At 38.3% G+C, this 17,681-nt stretch overlaps 6 protein-coding genes across 6 annotated transcripts; 1 reads left to right on the top strand and 5 right to left on the bottom strand.

Annotated features, from left to right (window-relative positions):
* Positions 1 to 575: 575 nt before the first annotated feature.
* On the bottom strand, positions 576 to 2,673 carry LOC128729207 (zinc finger protein 317-like). Its single transcript, XM_053822868.1, has 4 exons — positions 2,536 to 2,673; positions 1,679 to 1,834; positions 1,457 to 1,608; positions 576 to 582 (listed from the first exon to the last, which is right to left on the bottom strand). Exons 1-4 carry the CDS (start codon positions 2,671 to 2,673, stop codon positions 576 to 578), a joined length of 453 nt encoding a protein of 150 aa, XP_053678843.1.
* Positions 2,674 to 2,888: 215 nt separating this feature from the next.
* On the bottom strand, positions 2,889 to 4,794 carry LOC128729197 (zinc finger protein 596-like). Its single transcript, XM_053822856.1, has 4 exons — positions 4,657 to 4,794; positions 3,824 to 4,048; positions 3,192 to 3,343; positions 2,889 to 3,120 (listed from the first exon to the last, which is right to left on the bottom strand). The coding sequence occupies exons 1-4, from the start codon at positions 4,792 to 4,794 to the stop codon at positions 2,889 to 2,891; spliced, it is 747 nt and encodes a 248-aa protein (XP_053678831.1).
* A 282-nt stretch (positions 4,795 to 5,076) lies between these two features.
* Positions 5,077 to 6,553, bottom strand: LOC128729186 (zinc finger protein 433-like). The gene is made up of 4 exons (XM_053822845.1): positions 6,416 to 6,553; positions 5,610 to 6,350; positions 5,387 to 5,538; positions 5,077 to 5,311 (listed from the first exon to the last, which is right to left on the bottom strand). Exons 1-4 carry the CDS (start codon positions 6,551 to 6,553, stop codon positions 5,077 to 5,079), a joined length of 1,266 nt encoding a protein of 421 aa, XP_053678820.1.
* Positions 6,554 to 7,040: 487 nt separating this feature from the next.
* LOC128729175 (oocyte zinc finger protein XlCOF19-like) lies at positions 7,041 to 8,243 on the bottom strand. The gene is made up of 3 exons (XM_053822834.1): positions 7,806 to 8,243; positions 7,504 to 7,655; positions 7,041 to 7,429 (listed from the first exon to the last, which is right to left on the bottom strand). Exons 1-3 carry the CDS (start codon positions 8,241 to 8,243, stop codon positions 7,198 to 7,200), a joined length of 822 nt encoding a protein of 273 aa, XP_053678809.1. The 3' UTR covers positions 7,041 to 7,197.
* Positions 8,244 to 9,012: 769 nt separating this feature from the next.
* On the bottom strand, positions 9,013 to 10,561 carry LOC128729165 (zinc finger protein 28-like). Its single transcript, XM_053822823.1, has 4 exons — positions 10,424 to 10,561; positions 9,592 to 10,353; positions 9,373 to 9,524; positions 9,013 to 9,306 (listed from the first exon to the last, which is right to left on the bottom strand). The coding sequence occupies exons 1-4, from the start codon at positions 10,559 to 10,561 to the stop codon at positions 9,078 to 9,080; spliced, it is 1,281 nt and encodes a 426-aa protein (XP_053678798.1). The 3' UTR covers positions 9,013 to 9,077.
* A 1,704-nt stretch (positions 10,562 to 12,265) lies between these two features.
* LOC128730631 (CCR4-NOT transcription complex subunit 7) lies at positions 12,266 to 14,671 on the top strand. The gene is made up of 3 exons (XM_053823707.1): positions 12,266 to 13,045; positions 13,870 to 14,098; positions 14,248 to 14,671. The coding sequence occupies exons 1-3, from the start codon at positions 12,266 to 12,268 to the stop codon at positions 14,262 to 14,264; spliced, it is 1,026 nt and encodes a 341-aa protein (XP_053679682.1). The 3' UTR covers positions 14,265 to 14,671.
* The last annotated feature ends 3,010 nt before the right edge of the window (positions 14,672 to 17,681 follow it).

The raw sequence follows: 17,681 nt of genomic DNA, 5'->3' as shown, positions 1-17,681 counted from the left end.
TTGCGTCATGTATGTTACCAATTTACCGCACAAGCTGCAAAGTTGTTTTTTTCGATCAGTGCTTTGTAATTGATTAGATTTTTCATTTGTTCTCAGCTTAGACTCATGTTTAATCTCATGATTCTTATGAACCCCTTTGATTTGCCTTTTTGCGTGGAGTAATATGGGTTTCTTACTAATCTCTCCATTCATACTATCTTGGGCATAATCATCATCCATTTCATCAGTATAGGTGAGAAGTTTATCGGCTGCCATGATGGAGTTAGCGGAATAAAACCAATCGACAGCTTTGGCATCATCTAGGTCTTCGCCATCGCTTACTACACTTTGGTCCAACTCCAATTCAAGCTTTTCTTTTTCAACAATAATATCATGGTTGTAAGTGTTATTTGAAGCTAATGGATCCTTTTCTGAATCGGAAACGTAGCCATTAGTCTTTTCACATATTTCTGTAATATGCATCTGACATAGTTTTTTGAAGTGAACATCGTTGTTCATACAGAGGGTACGAAAACAGACATATTCTTCTAATTTTTTGGTGCAGTACAAGCATATAACGTAATAACAGTAATTTTCTATGATCTGAAAATAAGATAACCAACGATAAAACACACTACAAAATTGCACAATCGATTAAGAAACTATACGATACCTGAATACCTGTAAATCGTTCTATATCATCGGTGGATAGAATAGAAGCTACTATCTCCTGGATAGGTGTAAGAAGTTTTTCATCTTGGCACAAACAAAATCGGCAAATAGACGAAATTTCTCGCAGAGTGTTCGCCATACCTTAATGAGCCAGTTTGCCTAACTACAATTTGTTTATAAGGCACAGTGTACAATAACTACAGCATCTTCCAAATGTAAACAACTCCTCGGTTGACAAGAAACCTGACTTATGGCGGGGCAGACGAAATATTCAACACGTGTACGGGCCTCCCTCATGATAAAATCAGAGGATGGGTTTATTGAATTTTTTTAGATATAAGAATATGTAATAAGTAATTCTATAGTGTAGTATTTGTATAATTTCAAAAGTGTTGAATAATAATTCAGCAATAACCTTTTTTTCTTCAAACAATTATTTCACATTTTTATATGTATATATGTTGTGTGTTTTATTAAAATATTGTTTAAACTAATATAAGTAAGGGTATTCAACCATTTGCGCTTTCTTCAAAAAAGTCTCGATGTACTTTTTTCGTATGTATGTTGAGAAGAGTTTTGTACCGATAAGACTTTTCACAGAGAGTACAATTGAAAACGATGCCGCTGTGAGCCAATTGATGAGTGTTTTTGGCGTTTCTACTCTTATATCTTTTTCCACAGATATTACAGGCATAAGGTTTTTCTTCTGAATGAATTTTTTCATGCACTTTTAGAGCTGGTCTATAATGAAAAAGGTTTACGTTCAATTTAAATTGTCGGCATTTTTAAACATCTTGTTTATTACCTTGTTTTAAACACTTTTCCGCAAACGCTACAATCATACTTGATTTCATCATTATGAAATCTTTTACGATGTTCTCTGAGTCCACAAGGATATTTAAAAAGTTTCAAACAAATATTGCACTCATACGACTCTCCTATATCGTGTTGAGAACGCTATAAAATACGTCACATGAGAGGTTAAGAGAAATAATCGTGTAAAGAATAACATATCCAACGTTCTTACCATATGTGATTTATAGACATTATTGTGGGTGAATCCTTTGCCGCATATTTCACAGCTTTTAACTATGATTTTTAAGTGTACAGCGTTTACGTGACGCATCAGATTTGCAGGATGGTTCATTTTAATCGGGCAATACGAACAAGCAAATTTGTTTTCCTTTGTATGACTTGGAATATGAAGGGACAAATTTGCTACCATTTTACCACATATGCTGCAAAGTTGCCTATTTCGTATTAAAGTTTTCGAGAGCTTAGATAGAACACGAGTAGGGCTAGTAACTTTAAGCAATTTATCGTCACTAGCATCTGAGCCTTTTTTGGTATATTCCTTGTTACTCACTAATTGAAGTTTTTGTTCTATTGGTTCCATCGTAGGATAATCGACCAACTTTTCCATTTGCTCGTCATCTTTGCTAAGTTGCATTTCACTAGGATTGACATTATAAGCTGAATAGTTATCCTTGTCTATATAATCTACATCATCGCTTTCGTTATCTGTGCTTTTTAACACACATTGCCTTAAAACGAGGTTTGAGGTTTCTTCCACGTCCTCATTGTGGGGCAGGATATCATTATTTTCAAGAACGAGTTCAATTTCTAATACTTCAGTGCTAAACAAATTTGAACTTTCTTCAGATTCGTGAATGTTGCTTTCAGTACATGGAAATAACACTTGGCACCTTTGCCAAAATAGAACGTCATTGCTTAAGCAAGCACTGCGAAATGCAACCGAATTTTTCAATGCGTTGGTGCAATTGTAGCAAAACGCGAATGAAACACTGTCATTGTTATGAATCTGTAAAACAAGAACCAAACGATGAAATATTCGTTGCAGGTACGCGTGTTTCTGGCTGTTACCTGATGGCCGGTGAACCTTTCTATATCTTCTGCGGAAAGCGTAGAATCGATTATTTGCTTCACAGGCGTGAGAAGTTCTTCGTCTTGGCACAAGCAAAGACGGCAAATAGAAAATATTTCCTGTAAAAGTTTGGCCATTTCGCATCGCCGTAGTTTGTTTAGTAACAAGAACGGTGACAAGCGTAAGACCGTCATCTTTTCGTATATCAAAACAATAAACAACAAAAAGAAATGACAGGAAATACCGGGTGACTATTCAAATTAGAAAAAAAAAATCAAACGCTATTTAATTTCAGTTTTTTAACTAGATTTATAATAAAATTGAGAACTTGTGTTAAATCTTGAAACATAGATCAATCGTTAACAAATTCATTTTCACTTTGATGGTGGCATTTTTTTACGTGCATATTAAGTAGTGATTTGTATCTGTAGGATTTACCACATAGCACACATTTGAACTGAGCGCCACTATGCGTAAGTTCATGTGTTTTTCTAGCAAAACTGCTTTTGAATCGTTTTGGACACAAGGTACAATTAAAAGGTTGATCTGTTGAGTGGACTCTTTCGTGGACTTTCAAAGCCTGCCTGTTGGAAATAAAAAAGTTAAATTAATAAATAATGAAACACATGTCACTATCAAAAAGAAATCTACTTACTTGATTTTAAACTTTTTTCCGCATGTTTCGCATTCGTGTTTGGTTTCGTTATTGTGAAATCGATTAAAATGATCTCTCAAACCTCCAGGATGATTAAAACTTCTTAAACAAATTTTGCATTCGAATGTTTCACCAATGTTATGCCATGCACGCTAATGACACGAGAAAATACCAGTATGAAACGAGCAGTATACAGTTTTGAAATTATTCGTTGAATTCTTAGTCTGTGACAAATCCCTCGTAGTCGCGTTGGAGAAAAAGATATTCAGATGTATAATTGGAATTTTTTTTGTGTGAAAAATGATAGATAGCAACATGTTGAATATTTATCCAATCAGACTCACTAGGCTACGATAAACTAGTCATGTTATTAGAATTACATAGGACAACGTAACATTTTCAGTCTTTTTGATCTACATGACTAGGGTAAGTATTTTAGGTCTGATTTAAATTGTGCAGAACATCCGGGTGTTGCAATTGGCACCCAACAGCGCTCTGCAAGTTTCTTCTGGAATAAGTCTAAGTGGTAGTAACTCCAATCAAGTCAATCTGAACGTTACTACGAGTTCATTCTCAGATTTCGATATCGTCTGTCAAATAAAAAAAACAATTATCAAAAACTCGGTACTTACCATGTGAGACTTGTATGTGTTATTGTGAGTAAATCCTTTGCCACATATTTCACATGAAATTACCACTTTTTTTAGATGCACAGCCTGTATGTGGCGCAACAGATTTGAGCTATCATTCATTGTTATGGAACAGTGCGGACATGCATGCTTATTAGCCTTTGTATGACATTGTGTATGGCGTGGTAAGTTATTCACCAGTTTACCGCATGTTACACATAATTGTTTCTTACGGTTAGAGTATTTTTGGCGTTTTTTTGGTTTTCCCAAACCTTCAGACAAACGATATCCATCACCTCTACGCAATTGAGAGTTCTTGATACACTGTACACTGCTATTACGATTAGATTGATTTGCTGCAGATTCGTTACTTCTATGTTCTTCTAGCAGTACATCCGATTCTCCTTGGCTTCCCGATAATGATAATTCGTCTGAATCTACATAATTTATGGGCTGTTTTTCCTCCAAGATTATAGGGTCACTGTTTTCCTGAATTGTGCTTTCATCGATACGTAAATCTTCTGGTTCATCAAAATCTAAAGGTTCAATCTTTTCTACAACAAACTCTATTTTGAAAGGGGTTTCGTTCGAATAAGGCGCTGTGAAATCACTTTCTAATATGTGTTCTGAGTTCGAAATGAATACTGAATATAATTGTTTAAAAAGAACATCATTGCCAAGACAAGTATTGCGGAAAGAAATGCATTTCCTCAATTTATGAATACAATGCACACAAAACGCATATAATGCATTGCTGTAAGCATCTATCTGTAAAAACAAGATGAGTTTCTATAACGATGCCAATATAACATTATGACGACTTTTCTTAAACATACCTGAATTCCAGTAAAACGTTCTATATCATCGGACGAAAGGATTGGATCAACTATTTGCTTGATAGGTGAGAGAAATTTGTCGTCCTGGCATAAACAAAGCCGACAAACATTGAGTATTTCCCGCAAAGGATTTTCCATACCGATTCAATAAAGATTAATAAACAACAACGCTTAGGGTATCAAACCTAAGTCAAAATACAATAATGACAGCATTGCTGACAGCTCAACTGTCTGACAGGGTGGTACAGTTTTATATTTCTTGCAATATCCAGAAATGTAATAATTAGAAATATAAAACTAGATAAAGCATTTGGTAAATATAGAAAAATAGAAAAAAATAAAAAAAGATTCAATAATATTAAGTAACACATCTCTTTTTTTCCTCAGTAAATACTTGTATATACTATTTTAAAAATTCATTCAATCTTCCCCATTTTCCGTTGATGTGTGTTCTAGATGAAATTTTCTTATATGAAGACTAAGAAGAGTTTTGTAACGATACGATTTGTTGCAATGATTACACTCAAATAGAACACCACTATGAGTTAGTTCATGCATATTTTTCGATCTAGTACTTTTAAACCGCTTAGGACATAAGCTGCAGGCAAATGGTTGTTCTGTAGAGTGTACTCGTTGATGAATTTTCAATTGTGCACTGTAAATTGAATGTCACATATAAATAATAAATTGATTTAATTTGCATAGTTATCTTAACAATAAGATAGCTTACTTGACTTTGAATTTTTTGCCACAAGTCGTACATACGTATTGCCTTTCGTTAATATGAGTTCGTCGCACGTGGTCTCTTAAACTGCCAGCATGATTAAATCGTCTAGGACATAGTTTGCAATCGTATGTGCTTCCAATACCATGTTGAGTAAGCTGGAATGTCAGAAAAGTTTAAATAATCATCAAAATATTTACTGATTGCATGCACTTGGTTTGGTACGTACCAGATGAGAATGATAGGTATTATAGTGAGTGAATCCTTTGTAACATATTTCGCACGATTTTACAACTGTTTTCAAGTGGACAGAAGCTATGTGCCTTAGTAAATTCGAATTGTCCGTCATTTTTATTGAACAATGCGGACATGCATGCTGTGCATTTTTCGTATGAGTATGCATGTGTCTTGATACACTGCTAACCATTTGACCACATATGTTACAGAGTTGTTTCGATGAATTCGAGGTGACCGATTCATAAGATATGTCTTCTCGATGACCATCCTGATGTGTTTTACTCGTTGCAGATTTTTCAAAGTAAGAAGAATTGTAACAATAACCGTCTGAAGAAGTCTCATCTTCATCCGTAAACGCTTTATCACTTTCAACGTATTCATCACTATCTGAAAGTATGGATTCTCCTAGTTTGATATAATTGGCAGAGTACAAAGATGTATCTGCATTTTTAATGTTGATATTTGGTTCAGTTGGAATATTAGTGACGTTTTTACTATCAATAATTCTATCTGCTTGAATGACAAAATCTAAGTCTAATGGATCAGTGTTGGAATCTACCGTATTATTTTCAACTTCCTCGGTAGCTTTTTTTGTGGTTATAGCTACCATCGCACAGAGTTCTTTAAATCGATCATTGTTGTTTAAGCACAGGTTTCGAAACAAGGAAGATTTTTGCAATCTGTTGATGCAATCTAAGCAAAACGCGTATGCCATATTTTCATTATCGTCCAGCTATAAGACAAGAGATCGTCGATGAAACAATGCATCGATGATAAAGACACAATTTTCAATCGTACCTGAATGCCGGTGAATCGTTCGATATCGTCAGTGAAAAGCGAAGATCCAACTATTTGCTTAACTGGCCTGAGTAATTCCTTCTCCTGGCACAAGCAAAGTCGACAAATAGTGAATATTTCCTGCAGATGTTGCGCCATTGCGAATTGAGGTAGTTTGTTTAACAACAACACTATAAGCAATACGCGTCAAAACAAAATTATGACAAAACGGTCATTACGCACACGTCTAACAGATAATTATTGCTGCTATTGACTATCAACACAGGGTGGTCGAACAGAATGGAATGTAAACGTTGACAAATAATTTTGAATAAATAATTGATTAAACAAAAGTACTCGATGATGAACTTTTAACTGTTCACTGTAATTTGGAAATGAATATCAAATAGCCATAACTATTCTAATAATTGTATCCAAGATTTAAACTTACTTGGTTTAGCAACTTTTATCGTAAGTAGCTCAAATGTATTTTCCGTCAATAGTATGAAATCGCTCTACATGAAATCTTAAGTTACAAGCATGATTAAATCGACTATTGTAATGGACGAACTGAAAGTATACTGGCCGCGTATTGTATACTTTCAGTATGTATTGTAGGTTTCGAAACAAGAAAGATTTTTGCTGTTTGTCCGTACAATCTAAGCAAAATGCGTACGACTATTTTCATTATCGTTTAACTGTAAGGCAAGAGATCGTTTATGAAACAATGCATTGTTGATAAAGACATATTTTTTAATCACACCTGAATGCCGGTGAATCGTTCGATATTGTCAGATATCTACCTAAACTGTTGTTCCTTCGTCGTTTTCTTTCTGGTGAAACTTTCTCATGTGAACGTTGAGCAAAGCTTTATATCGATAGGATTTGTCGCAAAGTAAACATGAAAAAAGGATACCGCTATGTGTTAATTGATGAATGTTCCTGGCGTTTGTACTTTTGAATCGTTTAGGACACTGATTGCATGCAAATGGCTGATTTTTTGAGTGTACTCTATTATGGATTTTTGCTTCTTTTCTAAAACAAACAAATATTTGAAAAGCATAATAAAATTTGTTTTAGTTTAACTGGTTTTTTTTGGCAAAACTTACTTGGTTTTGAATTCTCTTGCGCAAGTCGAACATTTGAATTTGCTCTCAGTAGTGTGCAATCTGTTGTAATGGTCTCGTAAGCTACTAGGATGACTAAATTCTTTCGAACATATCTTACAAATATAAGATTCTCCAATTCCGTGTTGAGAGCGCTGTAAATTAAAAAAATTATATATATATATATATATATATATATATATATATATATATATATATATATATATATATATATATATATATATATATATATATATATATATATATATATGTTTGAAATCACAAGATCAAACAGTAATACTGACCATATGAGACTTGTAGGAACTTATACTTGTAAGACCTTTATCACAAATCTCGCAAGATTTGACTATGAGTTTCAGGTGTACTGCCTGCACATGTCGCATCAAATTCGAACCATCAATAATTTTGATGGAGCAGTAGGGGCAATTGTGTTTTATATTTTTTGTATGGCTCAGGGTATGTCTCGATATATTGTTTACAAATTTACCACAAACCCCGCATAGTTTTTTGGATGTGTTGGCAAGTGCTGACTCGTCGGATTTAGCATGGCATTCTAATGCTTTGTAATCATCATAATTTTCTGATGCTGGAGAAACACTGTCGAAACTGTCTTCGCTCTCACTTCCGTATTGATGGTTGTGTTCAATATCTGAGAGTGTTTCCTCAATTAGATCAGAATCATTTGTCGCCGTTTTACACTCAATCTCGGTTGCTGTGAACATTTGTTTGAAGAGCATATCATTGTTCAAGCAAATGTCGCGAAATATTATGAAGTTTTTTAAAGTTTGCCTGCAGCAAGTGCATATCATGCACGAGTCTTCTTCTGAAACCTTAAAAATCCACAAATGAATGTACAAAATAAATCACACCTAATGGAGATGCGTAGGTAATCTTTAAACACACCTGAATACCAGTAAATGCTGTGATTAGCTGATTATTTAGTGTTTTATCAACTATACTTGATATCGAAACTAGTAATTCTTCATCTTCACACAAACAAAATCGACAAATGTTTAATATTTCAAGCAACGTTCTATTCATTTTGAAAGCAATGTGTTTTGTTTGCTAAGAATTTCAAAACAATCCAAAGTTTGCATTATGCCAACAAATTGAAAGGATCGCACACAGGGTGGCTTTATTATGTATCCGGTTTATGAAATATATTTAATTCGATACCGAATTTAAAATTTTATATCTACTAGTATATAAAATGATAAAATATAAACAAGATATCCTGCTAACTCCATAACAATAACGAAAAACCATAAGCCTCCCAAACTTGCCCATAATAAATGCTTGTCGTCGATACGAATAGACCGTGTAATGATTAACCGAGCAATCTAATGGAACAGTATATTTCTTTTTTATTATTGTAACACTAAAATACAAAACTATATGAAACGAAGTTTTAAATGAAAACAAAAAAAAAACAAGTCTATTTTTAAGCTATTTTTATTTTCATATTTTATTTTGAATTTTATGTATGTGGATACAAATACAAATACATGCAAATTTGGTTAATAGACCGTTTGGCTGAACGTTTATGTTAAATCAAATTAGTCCGTTTTCTCCTCATCCTCTTCTGGGTGGAACTTTCTTAGGTGCATGTTGAGAAGAGCTTTATACCGATAGGATTTGTCACACAGTTTGCATGAAAATACAATTCCACTGTGCGTCAATTGATGGGTATTTCTGGCATAACCACTTTTAAATCGTTTTGGGCACAGATTACAGGCATATGGTTGGTTTGTGGAGTGTACTCTTTCATGAATCTTCAGTTGCCTCCTGCAAATATAAAATATGTCAGCATAGTGTATTTATAATGCAGCATGTTCAGTTTACGAAAAGTACTTGATTTTAAATCGTTTGCCACAAAGCGTGCATTCAAATTTGCTTTCATTACTGTGCAATCGTTTGAAATGCTCCCTCACCCCACCAGGATGATTAAATTTTTTGGAGCAAACTTTGCATTCGTATACTTCTCCTATACCGTGCTGCGAACGCTGAAATATAGATATGATTAATGCAGGTGAAATTAAAATTTATAGCTTTTTTAAATATTAAACGCACCATATGAGAATGATAGGTATTGTAATGTGTAAAACCTTTGTTACAAATTTCGCAAGATTTAACAATTGTTTTAAAATGCACCGCAGCTATGTGACGTAGCAGATTTGAGCTATCGGTCATTTTGATCGAGCAATGCGGACATGCATATTTTGCATCCTTCGTATGGCTTAACAAATGGCGTTTTAAATAATTCACCATTTGACCACATATGCTACAAAGTTGTTTCGGTGGGTATGCAGATAGGGATTGATACGATGCATCATTGTCTTGTTTTTTGTTGCTGCTCTGAGTATTAGATGCTCTTGACATGGTTGTAGTTTTACTAGTATATTCGGTTATTGGAAAATTTGATTTCTTGCTGCTTCCACTTTCTGCGGAATTTGGATGGCTTTTTTCGTGTGGTTCGTCATGCGATTCAGGTAATTCGTCAGGATCATAGCGCTCAGGAGATAATACATAGTTCTCGTCTTTGATTGTTATATCATCATTGAAAATGGCAGCGTCATTTTTGTCGTACTCAATGCTTTCCGTAATGATTTCATCCTGCAAAATAATTTCGTCTTCTGGTTGGGCCTCATGTAATTCTAGATGAACGCTTGTATTTTCGTGGCACTCGCTGCTGGTGCTTGCCAAAAGTTCAGAAAACAGCTGCTTATAAAGTCTGTCATTGCGCAAACAAGATCTTCGGAAAGCAATAAATTTTCTCAGTTTGTTTTTACAATCCCCACAAATCACATAGGAGATGTTTTCATCCTTCTGAATCTATAAAACATAATATAACCGGTGTTGAGTTTAGAGAAGCTTAGATGCCGATTTTACGTGCTTTGCTTACCCGAATACCAGTGAATACTTCTACGTCTTCGAAGGAAATCGATATTCCAACTACTGTAGAACCGAGGAATAGCAACTCCTCATCTTCACACAAGCAAAATCGACAAATACCAGAGATTTCTCGCAGAGTTTTCGCCATTCCATTCGAAGCTAATTTTGTTTGACAACATTCAAATGAAAGTTGAATCTGAGCTGTCAAAAACAGGGTGGTTATAGAAATCAAATTTATGTTATTGTTTGCAACGGTGAAATGAGAAACAAACCCAGCAGTCTTACTCCCTGGCTTTGTGATACTGACAATTTTAATACCATTACGCCAATGAGAAGGTTCGCCTATAAGATCACCAAAATAACAATGAATGAATGTTTCAAATATGTGAGAAGAGGTTCAATTTAAGACATCGCATATATATAACATATTTCAATTACTATGTTTCAAAGTAAAATTTCCTTCGTGATGCACAATCCATTATCTACTGGAGAGAAAGAGCTCAGTTGAGAGCGTGAGAAAGTACAGGAGTTACGAATGTCAAACTGTGTATAAAGATGGCTGTCAAAAAATGGGTATGACCTCACCTTTGCTGTGCCTTTTTTGATTGATTGTATAGAGGTATTAAAGCTATCCGTTTTGCAAAAGTAAAATTCCATTAAAACAATATTGCATGGTGTTTTACGTAGCGCTGTTCGAAGGTTTTTGCCTTGGTGCGCCGATCTGCTTGTGTTGTTTGTACAATTTGCAAAAAGTAGCATTCAATCAATGCATTTAGCAAAATCGTAGCACCCGCCTGCAAACAGCCAGCATCCGTACAATAGCCGCGCGCTAATTTGCCGTATACGAAGCACACCGCCTCTAGGGTAAATGGCGAATGGCCGCAAGTAATGCATTGTGGTCCATAGATGTAAGTACCGGTTAAAAATATTCATGATTTTCGGTATTTATGTTTGCTATTTCTTTGCATGGTCTTCGCTACGCACAAATCATCGTTAGGAATAATCAATATCATCCTCCGGCAGCTAGTTGGAAATTACTGAATTTGCGAAGTGCTGCATTCTAAGTAAAGCACAAACTCTACTCAAGTGGCTGCTAAACGTGTAGCTTTTGAACCTTCCACGTTCTACGGCTGGTGGTGCATTTGTTCATCGTTCCTGTGTATGTGCCTGTGTTTGTGCATGAGTGCATGTGCTGCGGTTTTGTACGTGATCGTATTGCAGGTTGCTATCCGTACTGGTCCACAGCGAAATCTCTATAGAAGGTGTAACGATCGAGTAGGGTCTGCGATCTCGACCCGATCTCTTCGCAAAGGTCACGGCGCCAGCTTAAGAACATATTCATATTTTAGTTCCGGAGAAAATTAAATCAAAGTAGACACATCTAGCTGCTCCGTCTTAAACTCAGGATTGGATAAGGTATATTATGAGTATTGTTTGTTGTATTATATCATATTTTATGGTCAACAGATTATTCGTGATAAAAAAAGGATTTTTATTTGCAATATCGCACTATTTTATTTTGCATTTTGTCAAAGTTTAAAACATGCTTAGATGTATAATATAAATCTTGACAAAATGTTATCTAAAGTATTAGAATTTTTCCTAGCTTACATACTAACGGATCGAAGTTTGATGTAATAAGAAATTTGCAATCTTAATCCTATAATTTATTTTGTACCTTTACTTTAAACTACAATATGATTAGCTATATAATTCTGTAATGTGTGGAACATTTGACTCTAATTGATGAGAGAAGTTTGCATGAAATTATTGTTATACGTTATTATACGTTGTGTTATCTTGAAGAAATTAACTGCTTATATTATATAATGCACTGAAATCATTCCAGGCGATGCCATCGGCGGTTAGTGGCGGCGGAGGTCACGGCGGAGGCGGCGGCGGTAATATGAATCCCCAGTCGAACGAAGAGTGCGGGATCCGGGACGTTTGGCGGCACAATCTTGATGAGGAGTTCCGAACGATACGGCTCATCGTACAGAAGTATCACTTCGTGGCGATGGATACAGAGTTTCCCGGCGTAGTCGCGCGACCGGTTGGCGAGTTCCGGTCGTCGGCGGACTACCAGTACCAGAGTTTGCGCTGCAACGTGGATCTGCTACGCATCATCCAGCTTGGGCTGACGTTCATGGACGACGACGGACGCACGCCGACCGGCTTTTCAACGTGGCAATTCAACTTCAAGTTCAGTCTCGGCGAAGACATGTTTGCACAGGATTCTATCGACCTGCTGCTCAACTCGGGCATACAGTTCAAGAAACACGAAGAAGATGGCATTGATCCGCTTGACTTTGCCGAGTTGCTGATGACGTCGGGCATTGTGCTGATGGACAACATTAAGTGGCTTAGTTTCCACTCGGGCTACGATTTTGCCTACCTGTTGAAGTTGCTTACCGACCAAAATTTGCCGGCAGAAGAGGGAGACTTCTTTGAGCTGCTGCGGATCTACTTTCCGACCATCTACGACGTCAAGTATCTGATGAAATCGTGCAAGAATCTTAAGGGCGGACTGCAGGAGGTGGCGGACCAGCTAGAACTGAGGCGTGTTGGACCGCAGCATCAGGCCGGCTCGGACTCGTTGCTGACGGGGATGGCATTCTTCAAAATGCGAGAGGTACATACCCAGGGTTGCTTCGCCGTCAATTCCAATTGCGGGGACGGTCCAGTCGATCGTCACTTGAAGACTAGCCCGAATCGAAGCCGCAACAGTAGCGGTATCGGTAGCTTCGAGTGCAACTGTGCCGAACGGTACGAGCGATCGCTGTGCCAATCGCTGAACCACATTGATACTCAGCTGAAGAGCTATGCTAAATCGGAGGAATAGTTCCATGCGTGTGTCGGAGGCATCACTCAGCGAAACCCTCGCGAATTTACAATCGTACTGTGATAGACATGTAAACGAGCCGTTCCATTGAGGACCCAATGCATAAGCTCGTTGCCAGCCGAAAACGGTCGTTTCAATCAATGGCTGAGTGAAACTCCTCAAGCATGATGATGGTGGTTTGTTAAAGCTGTTTTTGTATTTTTGATCTCGTACTTTACCTACTCAAAATCGCTGTTCGTATACTATGCAATTTTTGTTGAAATTATCGAAGTTTGGAATAGAAATTAAGCTTGCTGAAAAGCGACCGAGCATATAGCAAATTGGTGTTTGGTTTCCTGCTCACTTGCGGAATATCTGACTTCGAATGTCCGGGCATGTTTGCGAGCGTTACTTTCCGGAATAAGGATATTCGCGTTAGAAGGCGCACCCAAGTCACAAAGAAGTGAAGTAGAGTGAAGGGGAAGCGGGTGAAATGTGATTTGGGACAAAGATGGGATTGGTTCGTTCGCGTCATTTTTCATTTGGATATTCACTATGATTTTTCTTCTCTCTTCTTCTCTTCTGTGTCCCGCTGCACGCCTTCGTTCATGCTCTGTTTGATGGTCGTCACTTAGATGTTCTTTGAGGACAATATCGACAATGCTAAGTACTGTGGTCACCTGTACGGTCTTGGGACACCGTTTGTCGCGAATGGCAACAATACGACGACTGGCGGCGGTGGAAGTGGCGGCGGTGGGGGCGGTAGCACCGGTACTGGGTCTGGCGCGGGGGGCCCTTCTGGAACAGGCACCGGCACCAACAATGCGAACAGCGGAAACAACGCGAATAACAACAACAACAATAGTACGAATTAATTTCTTCTTCCTCTCCCATTCCCCACCACGGCGGTTACAAACGCTGGTGCAGCGGTTGTGACCGTGTCCTTGTTTCGGATCGCTTAATCAGAATGGCCGATTGTGAACAGGAGGTTTAGATCGAACTATTTCTTGCAGGTAAACCAGAGCGGTAAAGCAGACAAAGGACGACGAGCCGACGTTGCAAGCTTCCGTTGGGAATCCGATAGGACACATGGAGCCACCTTCGTAGCCTTGTGGCACTTTCGATGCCTCACCTTGTTCTACTTGGTAAGGCCAACGTGGGCGGACGTTTGCGGTCAGAACGACACACTGGGCCATATGCGGAAATAGCAGAACGACCGGCCCGGCCACGGATGGTTCGTGATCAATGCGGAACCATAGCTTGGTTCGCAGTACGATAGTACCGAACGGATCAACAAACGGATGCAATGGTGTAAAATATCGAGTTATCGTGAGTCAGGTGCGTTAGAGTTAAGTTAAAAGAAGTGCAGAAACAAGTTTACAATTATGACCTATTAAAGTGATTATGAGTAAAGGCTAACATTAGAAATTAAAATAAAAACAGTGTAAAAGAAAATTTTTGAAAAATGCTTTTGATTAATGTGTCGAGGTGTAACAAGAGAAATAAATTGTTCGATTTGCTTATCATTGCTGTTTACGGGCCAGGATTCGAAATCTCTTAAAGGTTATATAACCGCTAATTTCCAGCTCCTATTTCGTACTGAGCAGTATATATCGACTTTTTATTATTGGACTGCATAGACCGCATAAATGGCAATGTGGCCCCGACAGAAAATTGAGTTTCACATGCCTGGTGCACGGTATTACTGTCACGCCAGAAAAGCTCATCGCCAGCAATTGAATAATGATGGAACGACGTCTTTGATGTGCTCTGGCTAATTGGTAACTGCGTGCGTAAAAACACGTTAGAGGCAAGAGCGATACCGTGCATTAACGAACGCAATCGTGTGAAAGCGGAAAAAATCCATTCGCAATTTTCATTAGGTCATCCAATTAATAACCCCGCAACGTCGAAGAGGATTGGTTGGTTTGTCAGTTCGCTTGTTGGCTGCCTCACATATCCTGTTACAAGAACAAAAACCCGTCATGGTGATCGTTTCAATACAATATATCCAAACGTGTGCTAATGGTTTTCTCGTGTCCTGTCGGCTCCTGTTCGTTCGCTATTGTTTTTCCATGCGACTTCGTATCAGAAACGCGTGATCATGATTCGATTTACAAGCGAATTTTCGATCGTTAGAGCGCTGAGCATTGCCATGTAACGCATTTACATTAATGGCTTGGCGTTTGGCACGTAGGCGTAGGTCGAGGGAACATGTTTCAATAACAAAAACAGGAGGAGAGTGCAACATTCGAAGGGAACTAAATAGCCTACAAGGAAATTAGTTATCAGTGACACGTGGCATGTCTTCTAACGTTTTCAATAAAGCAATTAAGTTGAAAGCAAAAATCACTTAATCAGCACGTCTGACCAATTATGAGAAAACGAAGGAAACAGCTATCTATGTTTGATCTTCTAACTAGTTGAAATATTTTTTCTTTAACATCTGCTGGACCGTAAACCCAATCAGCGTGGCGTTGGAGTCTCGTGCCATGTAATTGGCACCCAGTTGCTCTCGTTATCGAATTTAGTGGCGTGCTGTTGGTGGTTGGCGTCGGATTGGGAAACACAAAACGAGAAGCTTGCATGCATTGTGGAAACTAATGAGTACCGCTGTTTTGATTTGAGATATGCTAAACGCATACCGGATTGAACAGAAAACGTATTTTCCGGATATTTTTACAAGTTCTTTGGCATGAATCAATTTACGGTGCTGTTTTTATGACTGTTTTGTCACCATTTCACCTTACGCTGCTGATGGTAATGATGAAATGAATATTTAAGGTGGCAGAATGCGATGCGTCACACTTTTCTAACCACGATCGGTGTAACGACTATTATCTTCCGGTTGCTTCGTGGTTGTAATGTCAGCTAAATTTGAATTGCAAATTCATCGCGACCGTTCCGGGTCGAAGCGTTCCAGGTCCATTCCGGGCCCGAATGGCGCGGTTCCCGTTTGATCGATTCCGTAACCGGATTAGGCGGAATCGGCTTGCTCTTAGGCTTCAATTTTCGTGCCGAACGTGTACGCAACCAATCGGATCACACACGCACGTGGTAATAAAGATTTTCGCGAGCATCTTCCCACGCGTGGAGCACCAGTTTTTCCGACCCTGTCGTGCTTTCGGTGGCTTCCACCCAAAGATATGCAAATCAATCATCCGTAGCGGTGAATTGCGGGTGGTCGTAATTGAGTTTTCCGCACCGTGCGGCAGCTGAAAATCCGCTTCGTTAGCAGAGCTTTTAACCGAGCGAGTGACGTCTGCGGCGGCATGGGTCCCTCCTGGAGGTGGTGATGGTTAAATGCAGAGCAAAGCGAGGATAAGTGAAACCGGATTATTTATATTATCCACGAAATCATGACGTGCCGCACAGGAACCCACCAATTGGAGAAGAGAAGGGAAAAAGGGTTTTGCATGGTTGGGTAAAGCACTACCGTAGTGGTGTTTTGTGGTGCAACCTGAACACTGAACCAGATGGGATGGAGATATAACGTGAAGGGGGGTGTGAAATTAGCAATCCTTTCATCTTTCACGCGACCACTACGGGACGGTTGGCGCCGATGCTAATTGAGCTAGAAATAGTCCTGGGGTTTCCACAGTAACGTAATTGCTTGCTGCAGGCTTCGTTATTGGTGCTGCAGTCGTAAGGAGTGCATGTAACGTCTTCGTACACCATATACCTCAGTTGGCCGTTAAAGCTATTTAGTAGACTGCGCTACCGACATGCAGATTGTGGATATATTTATTTAGTTACATTAAAGAGAATCCCAACAACACCTTCGATGTCTACGGTGAAGGTAGTTATATATGAGAGATTTGTTTTTAAAAATCACGAGCATTTTCTACAATTTCATGATTGAATTGTAAAAGTTTAGGTAATGTTTTAAATTTGAGTTTGAGCACGAGCTATGAAGGGATTATTTGTACTCCAACCCTATAGAAGCTGTAGATATAACTTATAACATAAATCGGAAAGCTTTACATCATACCATCGCACATTATGCAGCTGTTAGAGGATACTAGCTACTCAAGGGCTTTCCTTAGATCAACTCCATTCATCGAACGGTTTAAAGACTGCCTTTGTGCGAGGCTTGCAAACATTGAAGCCTGAGCGAAGCGTGCCACGTTCGAGCAGTTATCGTAATTCATCGCAATTTATGAACTTTAAAACGACGCAGTTGTGGGAAGCCGACCTAGGGCAAACCCGCCCTGCACCTACCGGAAGTTGTCGAATGTCCCAGTTATCGGTTTTTCCTTTTACGGCACGTTCCTCACCCTTTTCGGTGGCTCCTGTGACTTTCCACATTCCTCGATTACGCTCCACCGGTCGGAAATATGCATAAATTATGCGATGGAAACGAAGTCCCACGTCGTCGTACTTTCTTGCGAGTGTTCTTCACTAAGACGTTTTTAAAGGCACCGTTGGGACGATAGTGCCGGCCAAA

The sequence above is a fragment of the Anopheles nili genome, chromosome 2, assembly GCF_943737925.1.
Source record: "Anopheles nili chromosome 2, idAnoNiliSN_F5_01, whole genome shotgun sequence".
Lineage (NCBI taxonomy): Eukaryota > Metazoa > Arthropoda > Insecta > Diptera > Culicidae > Anopheles > Anopheles nili.
The sequence above is the reverse complement of the archived record's forward strand: the minus strand, read 5'-3'. Positions and strand labels throughout refer to the sequence as shown.

Excerpts from the sequence above, each read along its gene's own strand:
- LOC128729207 (XM_053822868.1), bottom strand. The coding sequence starts at position 2,673 with ATGGCCAAACTTTTACAGGAAATATTTTCTATTTGCCGTCTTTGCTTG. Across the intron at positions 1,835-2,535 it reads AAAGGTTCACCGGCCATCAG|GAAAACAAATTTGCTTGTTC; the intron begins GTAACAGCCAGA and ends AGTCATACAAAG. Across the intron at positions 1,609-1,678 it reads ATGTCTATAAATCACATATG|CGTTCTCAACACGATATAGG; the intron begins GTAAGAACGTTG and ends CGTATTTTATAG.
- LOC128729197 (XM_053822856.1), bottom strand. The coding sequence starts at position 4,794 with ATGGAAAATCCTTTGCGGGAAATACTCAATGTTTGTCGGCTTTGTTTA. Across the intron at positions 4,049-4,656 it reads AACGTTTTACTGGAATTCAG|AAACAATTATGTGTAACATG; the intron begins GTATGTTTAAGA and ends TCTAACCGTAAG. Across the intron at positions 3,344-3,823 it reads ACACATACAAGTCTCACATG|CGTGCATGGCATAACATTGG; the intron begins GTAAGTACCGAG and ends TCGTGTCATTAG.
- LOC128729186 (XM_053822845.1), bottom strand. The coding sequence starts at position 6,553 with ATGGCGCAACATCTGCAGGAAATATTCACTATTTGTCGACTTTGCTTG. Across the intron at positions 6,351-6,415 it reads AACGATTCACCGGCATTCAG|CTGGACGATAATGAAAATAT; the intron begins GTACGATTGAAA and ends CTTGTCTTATAG. Across the intron at positions 5,539-5,609 it reads ATACCTATCATTCTCATCTG|CTTACTCAACATGGTATTGG; the intron begins GTACGTACCAAA and ends CTGACATTCCAG.
- LOC128729175 (XM_053822834.1), bottom strand. The coding sequence starts at position 8,243 with ATGTTCACAGCAACCGAGATTGAGTGTAAAACGGCGACAAATGATTCT. Across the intron at positions 7,656-7,805 it reads GTTCCTACAAGTCTCATATG|CGCTCTCAACACGGAATTGG; the intron begins GTCAGTATTACT and ends TTTAATTTACAG. Across the intron at positions 7,430-7,503 it reads GCAAGAGAATTCAAAACCAA|AAAAGAAGCAAAAATCCATA; the intron begins GTAAGTTTTGCC and ends TGTTTGTTTTAG.
- LOC128729165 (XM_053822823.1), bottom strand. The coding sequence starts at position 10,561 with ATGGCGAAAACTCTGCGAGAAATCTCTGGTATTTGTCGATTTTGCTTG. Across the intron at positions 10,354-10,423 it reads AAGTATTCACTGGTATTCGG|ATTCAGAAGGATGAAAACAT; the intron begins GTAAGCAAAGCA and ends TATGTTTTATAG. Across the intron at positions 9,307-9,372 it reads GGCAAACGATTTAAAATCAA|GAGGCAACTGAAGATTCATG; the intron begins GTACTTTTCGTA and ends TTATATTTGCAG.
- LOC128730631 (XM_053823707.1), top strand. The coding sequence starts at position 12,266 with ATGCCATCGGCGGTTAGTGGCGGCGGAGGTCACGGCGGAGGCGGCGGC. Across the intron at positions 13,046-13,869 it reads CATTCTTCAAAATGCGAGAG|ATGTTCTTTGAGGACAATAT; the intron begins GTACATACCCAG and ends GTCGTCACTTAG.